General features: G+C 38.4%; 1 protein-coding gene and 1 pseudogene across 1 annotated transcript in view; one reads left to right on the top strand and one right to left on the bottom strand.

The window, feature by feature from the left end:
• ERICH3 (glutamate rich 3) overlaps nt 1-17,789 on the bottom strand; it is a 93,775-nt gene that overhangs the window by 39,233 nt on the left and 36,753 nt on the right. The window contains 2 exon segments of the mRNA XM_088022966.1: nt 3,641-3,821; nt 15,826-16,044. Coding sequence (XP_087879092.1) covers nt 3,641-3,821; nt 15,826-16,044 — 400 coding nt within the window.
• Nucleotides 14,208-14,665, top strand: LOC114208461 (large ribosomal subunit protein uL24 pseudogene; annotated as a pseudogene).

The following is a 17,789-nucleotide window of genomic DNA, read 5'->3' as shown; positions in this document are numbered from 1 at the left end:
CAGAGCTGTGTGAGAATTAAATTTCTGTTGTTTTAAGCCACGAGTTTTGGGGATTTGTTACCTTAGCCCCAGGAAAGGAATACACCCACACATAGATCCATGGTACAAGGTGGGGGCTGTACTTCATTCAAAGTCTTCTGACTTTGTACTGGGTCAAAGTCTTTGCACACAACCTCTGACAAATCACTAGAGATCAATAAACTATGAAAACAGAGACAACCCAAGAAGGTCAGCCTAAAAAATAAAAAGAGATAAAATCTAAGCAGAGACACTACGCTGGCTGTCTACCAAGGAGAGGGGGCATGGATTTCATGAATTTCAGAGAAGTTACTAAACAGACAACAACAAAAAAGAGTGAGAACAATAACCTTCAAGAGGAAGAAGTCAGAATCCAGAATCCACAGTTGCTGTAATACATGATCGAAAATGTCCAGTTTTCAACAACAAAAAAAATCAAAAGACGTGTATGTAAGAAGCAGAAAAGTGTGGGCCATATTCAGGGGGGAAAAAGCCATCAAATCCACTCCTAGGCATCTGCTCAAGAGAAATGACCAGATGTCTACACAAAAACTTGTATCTGTATATTCATCACAGCATGATTTATAATGGTCCCAAATTAGAAACAGCATAAATGGACATGTAGTGGATGGAATACATTCAGTGGTATAAGAAGAGGGCAACCATTGATAACGGCTGTGAATAGATGACTCTCAGAAACATCAGGCTAAGTGAAAGAAGCAAGACACAGATGCTGCCTATTGTATGATTTCATTTATACGAAATGTCCAGAAAAGACATATCCGTAGAGACTGGAAGCAGATCAGTGGCTCCCTGAGGCTGGCTACAGAGAGTGAGGATTCTTTGCCAGTGGGCACAAGGGAACTTTCTGAAGTGACAGAGATCCCAAAACTGGTTTGTGCCAATGGCTGCACAACCCTATAAGATGCTTAAAAATCAGTGCATTGTACACTCACCATGGGTGAATTGTGGAATGTAAGTTACACCTCAATAAGCATATTTCTAAAAACTAAAAACTCAATATATATAACAAGTAAAAGAGAAATAAAAAACAGTTACTCTAAGTCACAGTGTAATGAAATGCTTCGGGTTTCAGGGTAGAGTCAGAGCCCCGGCCACGGAGAGAGGGATGAAACAGCAGAAGTCGGCTGAGAAAGCCTCATAGCCTCAATGTGAATCTTAAGAGATGGATAAAATTTGAATTTAAAATCCTATCTTGAATTTAAAATCCTTTGTCCTATTGCAGACAAAGGAATAGCGCTCCAAAAGACAAGATAACAGCACGGGGTTGGGGAACCAGTGAAGCAGCTGGTTTGTGAGGGAGTAACGAGGAATGCACAAATCGGTACAAACGATCAGGTTATGAAAATACAGGAAAATGGGGCAGAAAAGGAAGGGATTATAAGAGGGTCAGAAAGAAGAAAAGTTACGTTGCTCTTTGTATCCACATGAACCCAGGAGGCCAAGGTTTGCCTTGTTTGAAAGGATGAACATGGTAAATAAAAATGCCTGCGAAGAACTGTACTCTTTACAAGTAGCAGAAATACTTGGTGACTTCATAGGTGTATATAATAAACAATCAATATGTGGCTTGATGTCTAAAATCAAACTGTAAGACATCAGTGAATTACTAGGGGAATAAAAGATGCACTTGCCACATTCCTAAATAATTAATTTTATTGTTATTTCTCATCCAAAAGCAAGACAAATTAACGAACGCCACATTTTTAATTAGTTTACTGCTCCAAGCAGAACACTAAACGCCTTTTTTTTTTTAAAGAAAACTCTTCTAAAAACCTATTCACATTTCACTGAATCATGCACAGCTTTGATTTGTAAAACGGGCAGATTCTTTTCAGCCCAGCTAAATTGCTAAGATTGCTGAACCACAAGTCAACTCTGAGCCACCCAACTTTTCAATTTTCAACAATTACTTTCCTGGCAATCAAAGGGCAAGCTGAGACAAAATTATTATGTGGACAGGATTCAATTATTTAAGTCCCCATTCCACTCTGTTATTTAATTCTGTCCAATGACATAACAAAAGTCAGTCCCAGGATCAATAGGTATGCAAAACAACACTTAGCCAAGTAACACTCTCCCTTACTCTTTGGTTTTGCGCTGTTACCACAGAGTATATGTGGTCTTCCTGAAAACATTCAGCTAGTGAAGCCTTGTTCTTATTTCATTTTTATGTACCACGTTTTCCAGCAGGCAAAGAGACATACATGCACTGTCTTGAAGAAAGCGTGATCCAAGACCCAGGAAAAGTTTCATTACGTTCGTTCCAATTGTAGACTATAGCTATTTTCAGCAATTCTTCTATATTAATACTTAAAAGCTACACTTTCAAAACTTAAGTGTATCTATGCCACTATCATTAGGGATTTCCTACCTCTCATATTATGAAAATGTAGGAAACCCTTTGCCACTAAGAACAGCTAACTGAGCAAGGGTCCTGCACCTACTCAGAGGTCCAGGATCTGCTCTTGACCAGGCCCCAAGCTGTGCGTGCGACCTTAGGAAGCCATTTCACCTCTGGACTTCTCTCATTTTCCTCATCTACAAAATGGCAGGAATGAACTCTCAAATGCTATGACAAAATGGCAAAGTAAATTACATTTCAGCCAGGTACACAAAATGGGGAAAAATAGTTTCTAGCATTATTTTTTATAAATAAGTTTTATAAATCTTTATAAAGTTAAAACATTCAAATGTTTACTCTTTCTTTTGTTGGAAAGTTTTAAATATTTAAACCCTAAATCTGTCTAGTTTCTTTTTAAGTACTTAAAATTTTTAGAATTAACAGTCACAATTTTTGAGTGATGAGGGAAAGCAGAAAAGCCAAAAGTAACAATTCCATTCTTGCCCCTAACTCTTAAGACTCCCTAAACTTGTATCAAGATTGCCCAAATATAAATAATTCTTTTACTTAGTAAAAATGCAATTGCTTTCTAAACAGAGTTTCTTAAGCAAGGAAATAACAAATATAATCCTATAACAACTTGTCCTTTTAATTGCTATTCCACACAACTAAATATTGATGAAAACCACTTCAGTACAATATGTGAAACCCTATATTGGATATAAAAATTATTTTCTGCTAAGAAACATGGATTTATGATCAAATGAAAGCAGAAATGTACTAAAATCCATCTAGCCAAATTCCGCACCAAGTTATTTAGGTGTGATTCACCCTGAAGTTTATTGGATTTGTGATTTTATCTCAACATTTTTCTAAAGAACAAATTGCCAATCTGGTATTTTTCCCTTAGAATAACGTATGATATAATTCACTATGGCAGGCCAAATAGCTAACTTGTAATTTGGGGGACAGTTTATTCGTGCAACATTTTAATGATCATATATCTCTATCCCAAAATTAATCTGTTACCGGGTTAAATCACTCCAAATTCTTTCTTCCACAATCTGCAAGAGTAATTGCTGCTTCGGTTTCAATCATGGAGCAGTAAATCTAGATTTACTTTGAGGCAGCTGGTTTATAAGTCCCTGGATATGCATAATTTCAGAGTGATTGAAATCATTTTGATATGATATCAACGATAGTTTATCTATAGCATCAACTTTAAGCAACTTAAAAAAATTCAAATTTTGTATGTACCTTTTTCAAGTAGTTTGCCTTTGTAAACACAAAGGTTTTCCCCACCACAATGCTGTTGATAAACTTTTATTTCATCCCGAAAGTCTGGGTGATCATGAGACAGGTGCACAGTTTTCCCCAAATAGATCATTGTAATAGCTGCATTACTGTGCGGTGGTGTTTTATGAATCTTTCTTGAATCCTAGAATCAACAAAAGAAGGGGGCTTATTAATTAATTACCTTCTAATCAGAGAGAAATGATACTGTAATAGGAGGAGTAGAAAAGGCTCCTCCCTAGCAATAAAACCTTGATAAAATGTCAATCTTCCTAGTGTACAAAAAGTCAAGCCAGTTACCAAAGAAATCTCTCTAACAATTATATGCTTTTTGGCTTTGTATTTTTAATATAAATGCCAGGGATCTGGACAAAGTTTGTCACTTTTTATTTTACCTGTGTGTGATATTTTACATAATATCAGTGACACTAAGAGGAAACCGCTCTTGGTTCTTTCAGCTGGTTCTCAGATAAAGATTCAAATCAAATTAATTAAATATTGGTGACATAATTTTGTTCTAATTTGATTGATTTTGTGCTTTAGCAACTGTTTTTTGCAATTGAGTGCTTTATCTTTACACTTGAGCACTGACAATGTAGCCTTCCCTGATCTTCTTCTATGTGAGAGGGGGATGGCACACGTTCGATTCCTTCTAGGGTCACTGAGGATTAGAGATGTGTGTTACATGCCTAGGACTATCCATCTTTACAGGAAGCATTCATTCAATGAAAAACCAACATTATTAATATTATTTCTCATATCAAACAGTAAACTCAACAACAAGAGCAACAACAAAAAACCTGTTCTATGGTGTTCACACATTCATTTATAAAATAAACAATGAATTGATATGCCAGAGATGAAAAGAAATGTCCTCTGCCTGGCCTCCTCATTTATATTCTGGAGTATTTTCACAAGAGCGAATGAGCAAAGTGTTTATCTAACCTCTAAAAGGAAGAGGAGAAAAGAAGCAGGAAAAGGAAGACAAGGAGGCAGAGAAACAGTCAAAGCTGGTTGAGAGACTTCCAGGAGAGTCTAGTAAGAATACTGTCGGCTCGAGGATTATACAGAGGCCAGGCAATACTTTTAATCTACTTCACGTTTCTAAAAATCAATTTTCAAACTAAATGAAAAACATGAAGAGACCAACTTTCAGTGAATTCAGAGCAATTATTTGCATTTGATTTCATTGAATTATTGGCGCCTTGGAAACATGCATTTTTTTTTTAAATAACAAAGCTGCAACAAAAATTTCGAAAGGAACTACTAAAATATTTCCATCTCCAAACCCGTCCCCTTCCACTTCAGAGGATTTTTTTTTTTCTAATTCAATTCCATTTCTCTGAAGCAAAAACCAGAGGAAGTAAATCTGATTACATGAAATTCTGCAAATGACAGGCTGAAAAATGTAAATGGGGAAGGAAGTCCAAAATTTAAAATTTAAGTAAATTGTCTTGCCTGTGGCAAACCAAGCTCCCAAATAGAGAGGTAATCAACAACAATATTTCAGGGACGTCAGTAGCCATGAAGGTAAATCAGCAACCTGGATAATTCTTTGCAGATTAGAAACATCTCCCTGAGTCCCAGTTGAAAGCAAAGGGATGATGGCAGTCCTGGCACCAAGTAGGAAAATCATGCCACGTTTGCTCTTGCCTGGGCGGCTGTGCAGCTCGACGTGCATTTGTGCAGCCCAGCACACAATCACTGCCTACGGCAAATCCGGCTCCCAGTTCCCGCTAGAACATTTAATGATAGGACAGATTAAATAAGAGCGCCTCCTTTTTTGTTAAGCAATACTTTCCAAAGTGGCATGGATTCAGAGGTAGCCCTGTGAGCTTCTGGGAGATAAGCTCTTTATAAATGCAAGGTAATAGTGAGATTAGGGTGGAGGAAAAGCCTGCCTCATATGTACAAAATGAGGAAGGAGAAGTTGAAATCTTTAAAAGTAAAATAAAGGAAATGACAGCTCTTCACCTTTTCATTTACTCTTAATCATTTTTTTTTTCTGCCAAAGTGTGTTCCTGACAGCAACATCTCTTTTCTCTTGGGTCTAGTTACTTCGCTTTTTTTAAAAATATTCCCCAATTATTGCCACCATGTAACCTTTTCTGGATTCTAACAGGAGTCCCAAGTGACAGCTCATGATTAAATACATGCACTAGGAAATGAACAATTGTTTCTTTCAGTTGACTAAATTGCCTCTATACTTACCATCTTCCAAGGTTATAAGGACCCAGAATGATGAAACTTTAGCAAGATTTCACGGCCCTTTCTGCCGTCCTCCAGCAGGTATCAAAACCTTCCATGAGAATTCAGTTCCATTTCAGGAACTGGAGCAGGGCCTCATGCCCACGCATGACTAAGGCTTATCTTTCTTACTTTCTGCACCACTTGCTTACGACTTTCCTTCTCATTTCTTTTCAGTTATCTCAGGCAAGTACAATCTGAGCTGACAAATAAACAGCAAGCTGGTTGAGTGGTTAGCCGGTCAGTTATTACATATTTGTAATATTTAGCATTCAATTGATATACTAAATTTTCATTGAGATCTTTCATCTGTGCTCAGGCCTAAATTGGGGGGGGTGGATTTAAGAGACTATAAGGGTGTCAGAGGGCCTGTTCTTGCTGATAGCGTTGGGCAGCAATTCCTTTTCGTCCACTTAGCTGAGCCCTGATGAACTCCGGGCATCATGGAGTCTTACTTAGACCCCTGCAATAAATATCTAGTTAGTAGGGCAGCCACAGAATTTCTCATCCAAACTGGGAGACATAGTGAAAGAGATATTATTAATAATTATACTAGAAGAAAAACCCCACAAATTTGAACTGTTCCAGGAAAGCTGGGATGCGTAGTCACTCTACTAGCTGGTCTCCCCACTTCTAGCCTGGTATCTCCCCAAATCTCCTTCCTCCTGCATATGAGAGTGAAATATTATCACTAAATAGATCATGTGACTCTCCTGCTGAAAGTCTTCCAACAATCCCCAATATCCATGGGATAAGGTTCAACCTTCCTCAAATAACAAAAAAAAAGTCTTATATTTTCAACTCCTCCTATCTCTCAACTATTTGCAATTTCTTTTGATACATTTAAAGGTCCAGCAGCTGCATAATTGGAGTCACCCAAACACTACCCACGTGTTTTTAATCTCCAGACCCATATAACTCTGTAAGTCACATGGCCTTGAAACTATTCCCTTGTATTCCTCTCACTCTCAGTAGATAAAGACAGTATCTTACTGATCTTTATGCCCCCGGTGTCTTGCCAGTGCTTACACCTAGCCAGGGCCTAATAAACATTGATCTGACTGGACACAGACATGGAACAATTAGGGATTCCACATTCTGTCCTTTGCTGAAACAAAAGCGGCAGTAAGTGGACCCCGCCCTACATCAGAAGCTTTCTGCATTTATAGGAACTCGATAGGCACCACAACATGAAAACTAATTCATAGTGTCCTGTTGAACAACACCTTTGACAAAGATTGATTAAAAGCCTGTACAGCATAATAAAAATAAAATTAAATTAAAAAAAAGAAACAAGGCAGAGGATCATAGGGCAAGAGAGGGAAAAATGAAACAATGAAACCATAAGAGACTCTTGATCATAGAAAACAAACTAAGGGTTGCTGGAGGGGAGGGGGGTGGAGGGCTGGGGTAACCAGGTGATGGACACTGGGGAGGGTATGCGATGTAATGAGCACCGATGGTATTATATAAGACTGATGAGTCACAGACCTGTACCCCTGAAATAAATAATATATATTAATTAATTGAATTTAAATTTTTAAAAAGGTAAAAAAACACATAAATCATGGGAATAAAGGGCACAGCATAGGGAATATAGTCAAGATATTGTAATAGCATGGTACCGTGACAGACAGCAGCTAGACTTGTGGTGAGCACAGCATATTGTATAGAGAAGTTGGGTCACTATGTTGTACACCTGAAACTAATGTAATAATGTGTGTCAATTATACTCAAATAAAAAATTATTTGGGGAAAAAAAAAAGCCTATGTAAGGAGCATCAGGCAATTGCCGTGTTGACTCTGATTCAGGCCTCAGGGGGGAGAAAGTTCCAAAATGAGCCAGAGGAAGAGTGTGCCAGTGTTCGCTTCCTCAGGCTTCAAGAAGCCCCGGTTGTAACAGAAACTTCTCTCTATACTCATTTAGAAATGAGAAACTCATTGTTTCTCTCCTTCTCTTTATCATGCTGGTTTTTCCTTGTTCTCTCCTCCTCCCTCCTTTGCTTTTCCTATGCTTCCTCTTCTCACTCTCCTCCCACCCATTCTTCCTACCACAGCGTAACCCGCGTCTCATGCTTATTCCTGGTCTGCCCCCCAGTGCCCTCATCCTCCTGGAGGTATCGGAACTCCAGGCTTTGAGGATGCTGAACTGACACAGGAGCCTTCCCTTCCTCATCTCCCTCAGTAGAATAAATTCAGTAAGGCTGCTCAGAGGTAGAAATTATCCAGCTGCATTTTGCTTGTGTTAAGAGGCTCTGAAAAGCTTACAAGGTCTGCCCTTAAACTCCAACTGCTGCAGACCCCCAGAAGCATCTTTGGTTATTTCTCTCATCTATTGTTTAATTCTGCAATACCAGCTGCTAAGATATTTTGACTGTTGAATTGACATTTAAATCATTTTTCAAGTCCTTTCTAGTAAAGTAGTTACCAAACTGCAATGTTAATTTTAAGCAAAAACATTGTTGAATGGAAAGGGCCTGAAATAAATCAAGCCTATATGAGATATGTTGAATTACCCTATATTAAAATCATGCTGATGCTTTCCTTTTTCATTCTCAAATCTGGGTCTACTGGTGAGGAAAACCAAGAGTAAAAAATACCAAGATAATACATTGACTAGGATGGAAATTTTCAAAAAATATTTTTAAAATAAAGTCAAACAAAAGAAATATGCAATCTCTCTGGCAAAACTAGTATTTGTTAGGCTCTATTTGTTGTTGAAGAAAAGGGATCTATGCCTGAAAGGCATAATTTATTTCCATAATATTTCCATAAATTAAATAGTATAATTAAGAGTTTAATTTTTTGCATGGATAACAAAGTAATACTTGTTTATGAACACAGTACTAATAAACACTTGATTAAATGTAAGTAAAATCAAATGCCTGCCCTCAACAAGCTTCATAATCTAGGAGTAGAAGTAACAAATAATAAAAGTAGGTGAGTATTGATACTAAGCAGAACGGAGTAAGGGGCATAAGAAAAGTAAGAAGATCCTTTTGAAGAGAGGAAGAGAAGGGATCCTATTATGATGTACATAAATCACTACAGAACCTAAAGCCTCTGACAGAGGCTGGGAAAGGCGGGTTTGATAACATCCTTCTATCTCAGGTGCTCACAAGCAATTCATAGAGAAAGAGCCTTTCTGCATTGAGGAAACACCTGACTGTGATTAATATCTGCAAAGATTTGAGAGAAACAGGCTCGTAGATAAATTCCATATAATTTGGGTTTGAGGATTACGACTGCAGGCTCTAAGTGTCAGTCTACTGAGTGTGTATACTTAGCCTGTCACTAACTAGTTCTGTGACCTTGGCCAGCTTATTTAACCTTACTTGCCTCAGTTTCCTCATCTTTAATATGGAGACATTATTTTATCTCTTTCTTGAGCTTATTGTGTGTATTAATGAGAGAATGTATGTAAAACACTGAGCAAAACTCCCAGCACATGCTGAAGGTCCACTAAATAGAAGGTAGAAACATTGTTGTCAACAGTGAATATAAGCATTTTATTACATTAAAAGCCAACAAAAGCAATTGAATAAGAATAAATATATAGATGATTTGAAAGTGAGTGAATATCCTGCCAAAAGTAATAATAGAGAAAAGCACAGATCAGAGGTGGGGAAGTGGCAAACCAAACAGCTGAGGGTCCAGGGAGTAGTTGGGTTTGGCTTGGATGGGAGCAGAAAGCTGGAAAGGACTCAGTATCTGAAAATCCTTGAAGGCCATTGTCTAAGCATGTCTTTGCATTCTGACGTTTTGACATCTGGGCCCTTACTGACCCTGGAGAGACTACCCCTCCCAAGACTAACCAATTCCTAGAGATGGTAAATGACTTGCCTGGGAGAGTGCTTTTCATGGACAAACTAACCCATGGGGAGCTCACATCCACCCTCCTGCTACCTCTGCTATCTGTCTCTTAAACTCTGGGCCAGTGTTCCCCTGCCCTAAGCACCCCTGGACCAAGCAGCAGACAACTCAAGGGACAGCCTCCACACCCCAAAACCTGCCAAAATTATTCATACTATTCAATCCTAAACCTGCTTACCCTGTCTTTCCTGTTGCTTCTCTCAGAAACCACAAGAAAAGCTCTTGCCCATGTTTCCCTCCCACTTCCCCAGTCTCCTGGCCAACCCTGGTGCTGCCTTGTGTGGCCCATGTGACATGTGTGATGGATAACTGTATCTGTCAACTTAGCTGGGCCACAATGCCCCAGATGTGGTCAAACATTATTCTGGATAGAACCCTAATACACATGGCATGTCCCTCCTTTTGGGAATTGTAAGTGACAAACTGTCTTCAATGGTAATCATCTCTTGATCTATAGGTCTCGACACACCTGAATAATAATAAAACCTACATTTTAAAAGAACCAGGCAGAAGAACATACCTGCTTTCATTAGGAAAGAAGCTGGTGAGGGTCTTAAGCAGGGAAGGAGCATGTTGGGAGCTATTTTCTCAAGCTTCATTTAATTTCATTACATAGAATCTGTCAATACTGAGATGGACTTTGCTTGCTCTTGTTTCCCCTTCCTGCCTTTGACCCTCCGCTCCCTGATTCTATCTGCTAACTTCCTACTCATCTTTCAAAGCTCATTTCAAATGCCACCTTCTCTCCGAATCACTCTTCAATCTCCTCAAAGCTAGCATTTCCTTCCTCTGAGTTCTCATCGTGCTTTATTTATATCACTATGATTGTACTCACCACAATGTGTCATGGTTAATTGTAGATATTTCTGACTCCCTGGCTAAACTGTAATCCTTCTGAGAATAAGGATTTGGCTTTACTCATCTTGGTAACCTCAGCACCTAGCCCAGTGCTTGTCATAATCAATAAAAGCTAAATCGAGCTATTTGTTGATTTAAAGGCAGAACATAAGTCCGTAGATGACTGCAACAGCCCTGTGAAGAGTTAGGTAGCAAGCCTCTGACCCGGGGCTATAGCACTGGGAATGGAAAAGGATTATCAGACACATGAGCCCTTGTCCAGGTGCTAGAGCTCTGCAGTCTGAGACAGCAACCACTTACCCCATTTGGCTGTGGGGCATTTGAAAGGGGCTCATCAGAATGAGATGTGCCATAAATATAAAATGCTTACTGAATTTCAAAGACGTAGTATGAAAAAAATTGCATGATACTCATTAAAACTCATACTGATTACATGTTGAAATGACAGTATGTTGAATATACTTGATTAAACAAAGTATGTTAATAAAATTACTTTCACATGTTTCTTTTTACATTTTTTAGTGTAGTTCTTAGAAAATTAAAGTTGCATATGTGGCTTGCATTACATTTCTATTGGACATCTCTGGAAGACTTAGCAATTAACTGATGTGTGATGTAGACAGAAGGAAGCCTAGGTTTTGAGCCTAGATTTTGAGATTTTATTGGGGAAAAGGTCATGCATTATGAGATACAAGGCAACTGAATGGAGAAGCTGGCTTAACCATGTCAAATTTGAGGGGCAGTAGAACCTACCAACCAAGCACCAGTAATTGCACAGGGCTCATGGGAGGTCTAAGTGGGGGGAGGGGGCCTTGACCAGATAGAGAGAAAGCCCAGACTAGTTCATGCCTGGAGAAGCTCCATTACACAAAACACGTAAAAAATAAAAACCAACTTTGTTTTGTTTTTTAAATTAATAACCATAATGATTAAGTAGGCTCTTCTTTGAAAGTCTGTATTTTCACATTTATAAACACTATTACGGGACCATTTCCATTGTAATAGGCTGCTGTATATAGTAGGTGACCAGCAATACAGTATGAGGACATGAAAGTCTGGAGATGTGGAGGTAAACCTCAGAGCAAAATCTAACTAGTCTCGTGGATTCTGTAAAAGCAGTATAAAAGCTCTGCTGGTCTTACAGCAAAAGGAAACAAAGTAACAGATCATAGTAGCAACTTGCTGGGCTGTAAGATCTACCACACCTTGTCATTTGGCTCTATGGATCTTCTAGAGACACAGAACACAGAGGGCAGGGACTGTGCTCTACACATTCCTAGAGGAACAGGTGGTGGGTCACCAGCAAGCCATATCTCTTTGCCTTTTCCCTCCTCTTTTTTTTTTCCTTGTAAGAGTATTTGGAGGATGTTTTGAGGATGGCAGTCATAAAATGAGTGAATTTAATGTGTAAGTTACATGCTACATAAATGCATTCAAAGGCTAAAGCTTAAATTCAAAGATATTAAAAGGCTGAATGTAAAAGGAATATATATTCTTTGCTAATATAAAGAAAATTAGTACTGTGAGACAAAGGAGATTTTAAGGCCAAAAGTAATGTGATTAAGAGGATCATTTTTCAAATCATAAAGAATCACCTCACCAGTAAGACAGAGTAGTCTTAAAGCTGAGAGCATACCACCAGGTAGTCTCAACATTTACAAAGTAGAATTTGACATAATTACAATGAGAAATGGACAGGTCTACGATTACAGAGAATGAATTATCTCTAGAACTCAGGAACTGAGAAAGCAGATTAATAAGAATGCTAACCATATAAAAACAGGAATGACATAATTAACATTTCTTATCTATTGGGCATTTGTAGAACTCTACTCCCAACAGTAAGAGACTCATTTTCTTTACAAAAACTGAACATATATTAGCCCACAAAAAAGTCTCCACAAATACCAAAGAGTCAAAATCCTACAGAGCAAGATGCTTTTGAAAAGTAACTTTTAGTGAACACAAAGGAAGTTCTTAGAATTTAAAAAGGGCACCAGAAGAAAAAACTCAGAATGTGTGGAAGATAAAACTGAAGAAATTTCCAGCAAGTAGAACAAAAAGACAAAGAAATAGAAAATAGGAGAGAAAAAGATAAGAATATTAGAGCATTAGTGTAGTATTTCTATCATTCCCCAAATAGAGAGAATAGAAGTTTGGAAATGGAAACAAAAGACCAACTCAGGCTAAAACCTTGTGACTCAAAAAGACAGACATGCTAAGGTCTGTCGAAGCCAGGATGCCGGCTGACACCAACCCGTGTTGCTAACCTCGGTGCAGAATGCTCAGGGGAAGCTGGCTCCCGTGCCTATCTGTGCTTCACTTGTCATGACCACCGGCTGGAGAAGTCACTTCTCTCCTCTGTGCCCAGCTACAGAAGCCCATTCCCCTGACCATATTCCTGCTGGGCATCCGGTGGCCACACACTGGTCCACACTAGGACCTGAATAGATGCCCTGACCCTGGTGAGCTCCATTTTCCTAGGAAACACTCATGACTTTCCCTCTCCGACTTCTCCAGAAAACGCTCTTAAAACTGTCAAGGAACCAGACTCAGACTCTGAGGTTCCATTTCAGCTTATTATTCCTATAAATATTGTTCTTTCATTACAATGCTATATTTGAGCTTATGTCTGAAGTTTTGTGTATATAAATGATACAGCTTCAAAGAAAAACAGGACTCAGTTAACATAGAAGTCAGTAGGATGGTTGCTCTGGGAAGAAGTAAGAGATGTGCTGGGCCAGGAAATGGGGGCTCAGGCTATGCAGCAGGGCTCTACTTCGTTAAGAAATAATGATGTGTACATGGCTGTTTGCTTGATTATTTTTACTTAACTTGCACATATAGATTTTTTTAAGATTTTATTTATTTGAGAGAGAAAGAGCACGAGAAGGGGGAGGGGCAGAGGGAGAAGGAGAAGCAGGCTCCCCATGAGCAGGGAGCTCGATGCAGGGCTCGATTCCAGGACCCTGAGATCATGACCTGAACCAAAGGCAGACGCTTACCCAACTGAGCCACCCAGGCGCCCCGCACATATAGATTTAATATGTTCTTATGGTTTAGGAGATATTTAAATCTTTTTTTAAAAAGAAGTATGACTGGGTACAGTTTATCCCAGTAATACACTTTAACATCCGAAAATCTAATGCTGCCAGCACGTGAATATGATGAGGAACTCACTGTTTCCACTACGTAGAGGCCACATCCTTCAAGAGCACGTGTTTGCTGGCTTAGTGGAGGGAGACCAACACCAGCATGCAGAGTTCAGAAGTAAGTTAGTAGATGGGGTAGATTTTATTATTGCTCCAAATATTCACTGCCCCACTCTGTGAGAGGATGATACTTCCTACCGCATTGCTGTCATGCTTTGGCAATGGAATTCAAGTATACGTGACATATTTCACACTGAGTGGAATCTTAGAAACATTCTGTGGTTCTGTTGTCCATGAGGGCAGCATGCCCCAGACAGAGTCTGTTCCTCCAGTCTGGGTCCCTGAATTGCAGCAGACCAACACCAGATGATAACGGGACCAAGCAATAACCCTTGCTCTTCCCTTGTGCGGCCATCACTGAAGCGCCAGTGGCCAAAATGAAGCTCAATCCCTTTGTGACCTCTGACCAGAGCAAGAACCGTAAACGGCATTTCACTGCACCTTCACACATCGTAGGAAGATCACGTCTTCCCTTCTTTCCAGAGAGCTGAGGTAGAAGTACAGCATTGGATTCATGCCTATCTGAAAAGGGGATGAAGTACAGGTTGTGTGAGGACCAAACTGGCACAGTTGTCCAGGTTGACAGGGAGAACAGACCATCTATGCTGAAGGACTGCAGCGAGAGAAGGCGGACGGCACGACCGTCCACGGGGGCATTCAGCCTCAAAAGGTGGTCATCACCGGACTGAAACTGGAAAAGACCTCAAAAAGATCCTTGAACGGAAAGCCAAATCTTGCCAAGCAGGAAAGGAAAGAAGACAAATAAAAGGACGAAACGACAGAGGAGATGCAGGAATAAAGTAATCTTATATACAATTTTAAATGAAAACTGTTAAAAGCAAAGAAACCTTTGTCACTGTAAGCTGAGTTGCCTGGGGTGGTTTGTTAGATGAAGCTACAGTCCACTACACCTCAGAGAACTTCGCAGTAAGAGAAGAGTAGACGACTCCAAGGCTACAGCCTGTGAAGAGAGGATCCCGTCACCCTGGACAAAGCCTGGGGATGCTGACAGACAGCGATGAATTTTACAGGGAGGAGGAAAATCCAAATCAGAGAGAATGAGGGGCAGTGGAAAAAGATACAATCAAGGACACAGGGTGGAAGTGGGCCTCAGACACCAGGGATACAATGTTTTGTCCAAAACCGTAACAATGGAAGAAAACTGGGGAAAATGGAATTGAAAGGAGACAGTTTGAGCAAGCGCACGCAAGACAGGTCCAGTGTTTTGAGGCCCTTGATGAGGATAGCTGCTGGGTCGGAGTGAGGCGGGTTTACAAGAGCCAGCATGCAGTCCGCCTGCCGGCCAGCACTCATTCTCAACCAGTGAAATGCAGTCCTCCAATCTGCTAATAATCACAGAAGTTATACCTGATGACTATTAGCTGTATATTTACACAATAAAAGCTAGGAGATCTGCCTTCATACCAGCCTGTATCTACATAAAGTCTAACTGGCCGCAGGACTATTTTCTTCGGCATTTTGAGAAAATGAGTACAACCAGCTACAATATTTTCAAAGAACACCGAAAGAAAATATTTTCTAAATATTATACAGTAATTTTCCAAAAATCATTAAAAGGAAGCTTTGATAAGATATTTTATATGGCATATTATGTTTGGGGGTATACTTAAGTTCCTGAATTTTCACAAATTAAATGTTAAAATACTTCTGACATGTGACTTAATGGGCAAACTGAAGGAAATCAATAATTTAGAAATGGGCACAGTACAAACTAAATTTGACCACAAGATTTAGTGGACTTTTTAAATTAATTGTGCTAAATTAGTTACTGAATGGAGCTACTCAAGTATTTGATTTCAGATTCATCGAAGCTTACAATTACATTTAGGAAATTATTATATTTATTTTTACAAGACATTTGTATCGCACATCTAGAAATTTAATAGCACAATGTAATCTATGCTAAATTAATAAAAGAAAACTTGATTCCATATTCACCTTGGTAAAGAGAGGATCTAAGCCATCTGGAGCAGTGGTTGGACGAAATCTTCTCCTTCTCCATGACTCAAGTCTATTTTCCGTTATGATTCTTCCACTGGGGGGAGGAGGTGCAGGAGGAATAGGCATCGTGTAATTGTTAATGTTTGGAAGTTGATAGCGATTCACTCCCTGTGAATTATCCATGGAGTTCCTGAACTTCATCACTGCCTTCTTGCCCTGTAATCACATTTCACAACATAACAGCCAGTAAAACAGTAGTAGTGACCAATGTAACCCAAAATTAAAGATAAGACCGCATGATTTACATTGCACATAAATACAACTGACATTGATAGGCGAACTCAAACACTTCATTTTTTTAATTGAAAAACGGCATTTTGTAGTATCCACAGCAAGTTAAATTTTCGTGACTTTCTAACCTTATTGGAGTATACTTTCATGACAAATACACAGTGATGGCATTTTTCAAGTACTTTGGGATTTTTTTCCTCAATAATCCATTAAATCTATGGGGACCCAGTACAATTAAACAATTTAAAATCAAGGAGTTGGAAGTATTGTACTTTGAGGCAGGGTTGGATAGCCCACTTTAACAATGGAGTATTAGTACTTTTTTCACATTGATTTCATCCATGCAGGGGTTATAACATTCCTTGATAATATAATATCACAGAACCAAATGCAGATTCTGACCCAAAGACTCTATTCAGCTTATTTTTTCCTACAAATTCAACTTGTAGGAATAAATCCTACCAAGATAACTGCACAATATGTTGATGTAAATGTGTAAAAGGATACACACACACACACACACACACACACACACACACAAATTCAGTTGAACCATCAAGTCCATCAATAGGAGAATATTTAACTAAATTTTTTTTGGTCTTTGTAATAGATTCTCATCAGGCTTCAAAGAGAATAGTATGAATCTATTCATCCTGACATAAAAAGGTCCATGAGATGTGATCACAATTTCTTTTAAGTGAATTTGTATGTGGATTTTGATAAAATCAGGGATGACTGGAAGATTTTAAACTAAGGGTTGCCTTTGGGGATTTGGATTATTGGGAGATATCATTTTCCATCACATATCTTTGTATTATTTGAAAAAATGTATCTCTGTATTAATCAAAAATAAAAAAGCACCAAAGGTGTAATCAATAATCATATCACATTTTTCAAATATATTTGAGTCTCTGAATTTTCATAAATTGGTCATTTTGTGCATCTGAGGTAGTTTTCCAAACTTTAAGGCATCTTTAATCACTTTATCCATTTACCCACTTTTATCAATTTATTTGGTATGGTTTTTTCAGCCAATTTATTCTTTGAGATGCTTAAATATAGTGAAAAGTTATTGTTAAGAAAGGAGAGTCTTTCTCCAAACATTTCTCACTGCTAAGTAAGTAAAAGCAGGATAAATAAAGGCACGTATAGGCCATATTTTGATTGCAAACATTTATGTGAACAGAAAGGAATTTAAGTAGATATTCACGAATGAATTTAGAATTGTTAAAATAGGTGATATTGCAGGTGCTATTTATGTTCTCATTTTTCTTTTCTCACATTTTCCAATTTTTCTGTGATGGTGTGCATTGATATTGTAATAACAAATCTAAATTAAGTGAAAATAATAAGAACAATAAAATCAATGAATCCAGAAATTTGGGACTTGGAGATTTTTAAAATTATTATTTCTAAGTAGTTATTGGTCAATTGTATGCTTTACTTGGAAATGGTTTAATAAATTTTTAGAAAAATTAACATGCCATTCCTTACCTTGCTTTTTTTAGCCCACAGTGTCTTAGACATCTTTCCATGCTGGTAAAAATAAGTTTACCTTTTTTTTTAAACATACTTTAATAAACTATGTTTTTAAACAACATCCTATTAAATTGTTAGGTGTCTTAAATTGTTCACTATTACGAATATTATAATACTGAGTACTCTTGAAT

This window comes from Eumetopias jubatus, unplaced genomic scaffold, assembly GCF_037043125.1.
Source record: "Eumetopias jubatus isolate StellerSeaLion01/CBP00866 unplaced genomic scaffold, mEumJub1_p1.0 scaffold_4, whole genome shotgun sequence".
Taxonomy (NCBI): Eukaryota; Metazoa; Chordata; class Mammalia; order Carnivora; family Otariidae; genus Eumetopias; species Eumetopias jubatus.
This window is presented reverse-complemented; position numbering and strand designations above follow the sequence as displayed.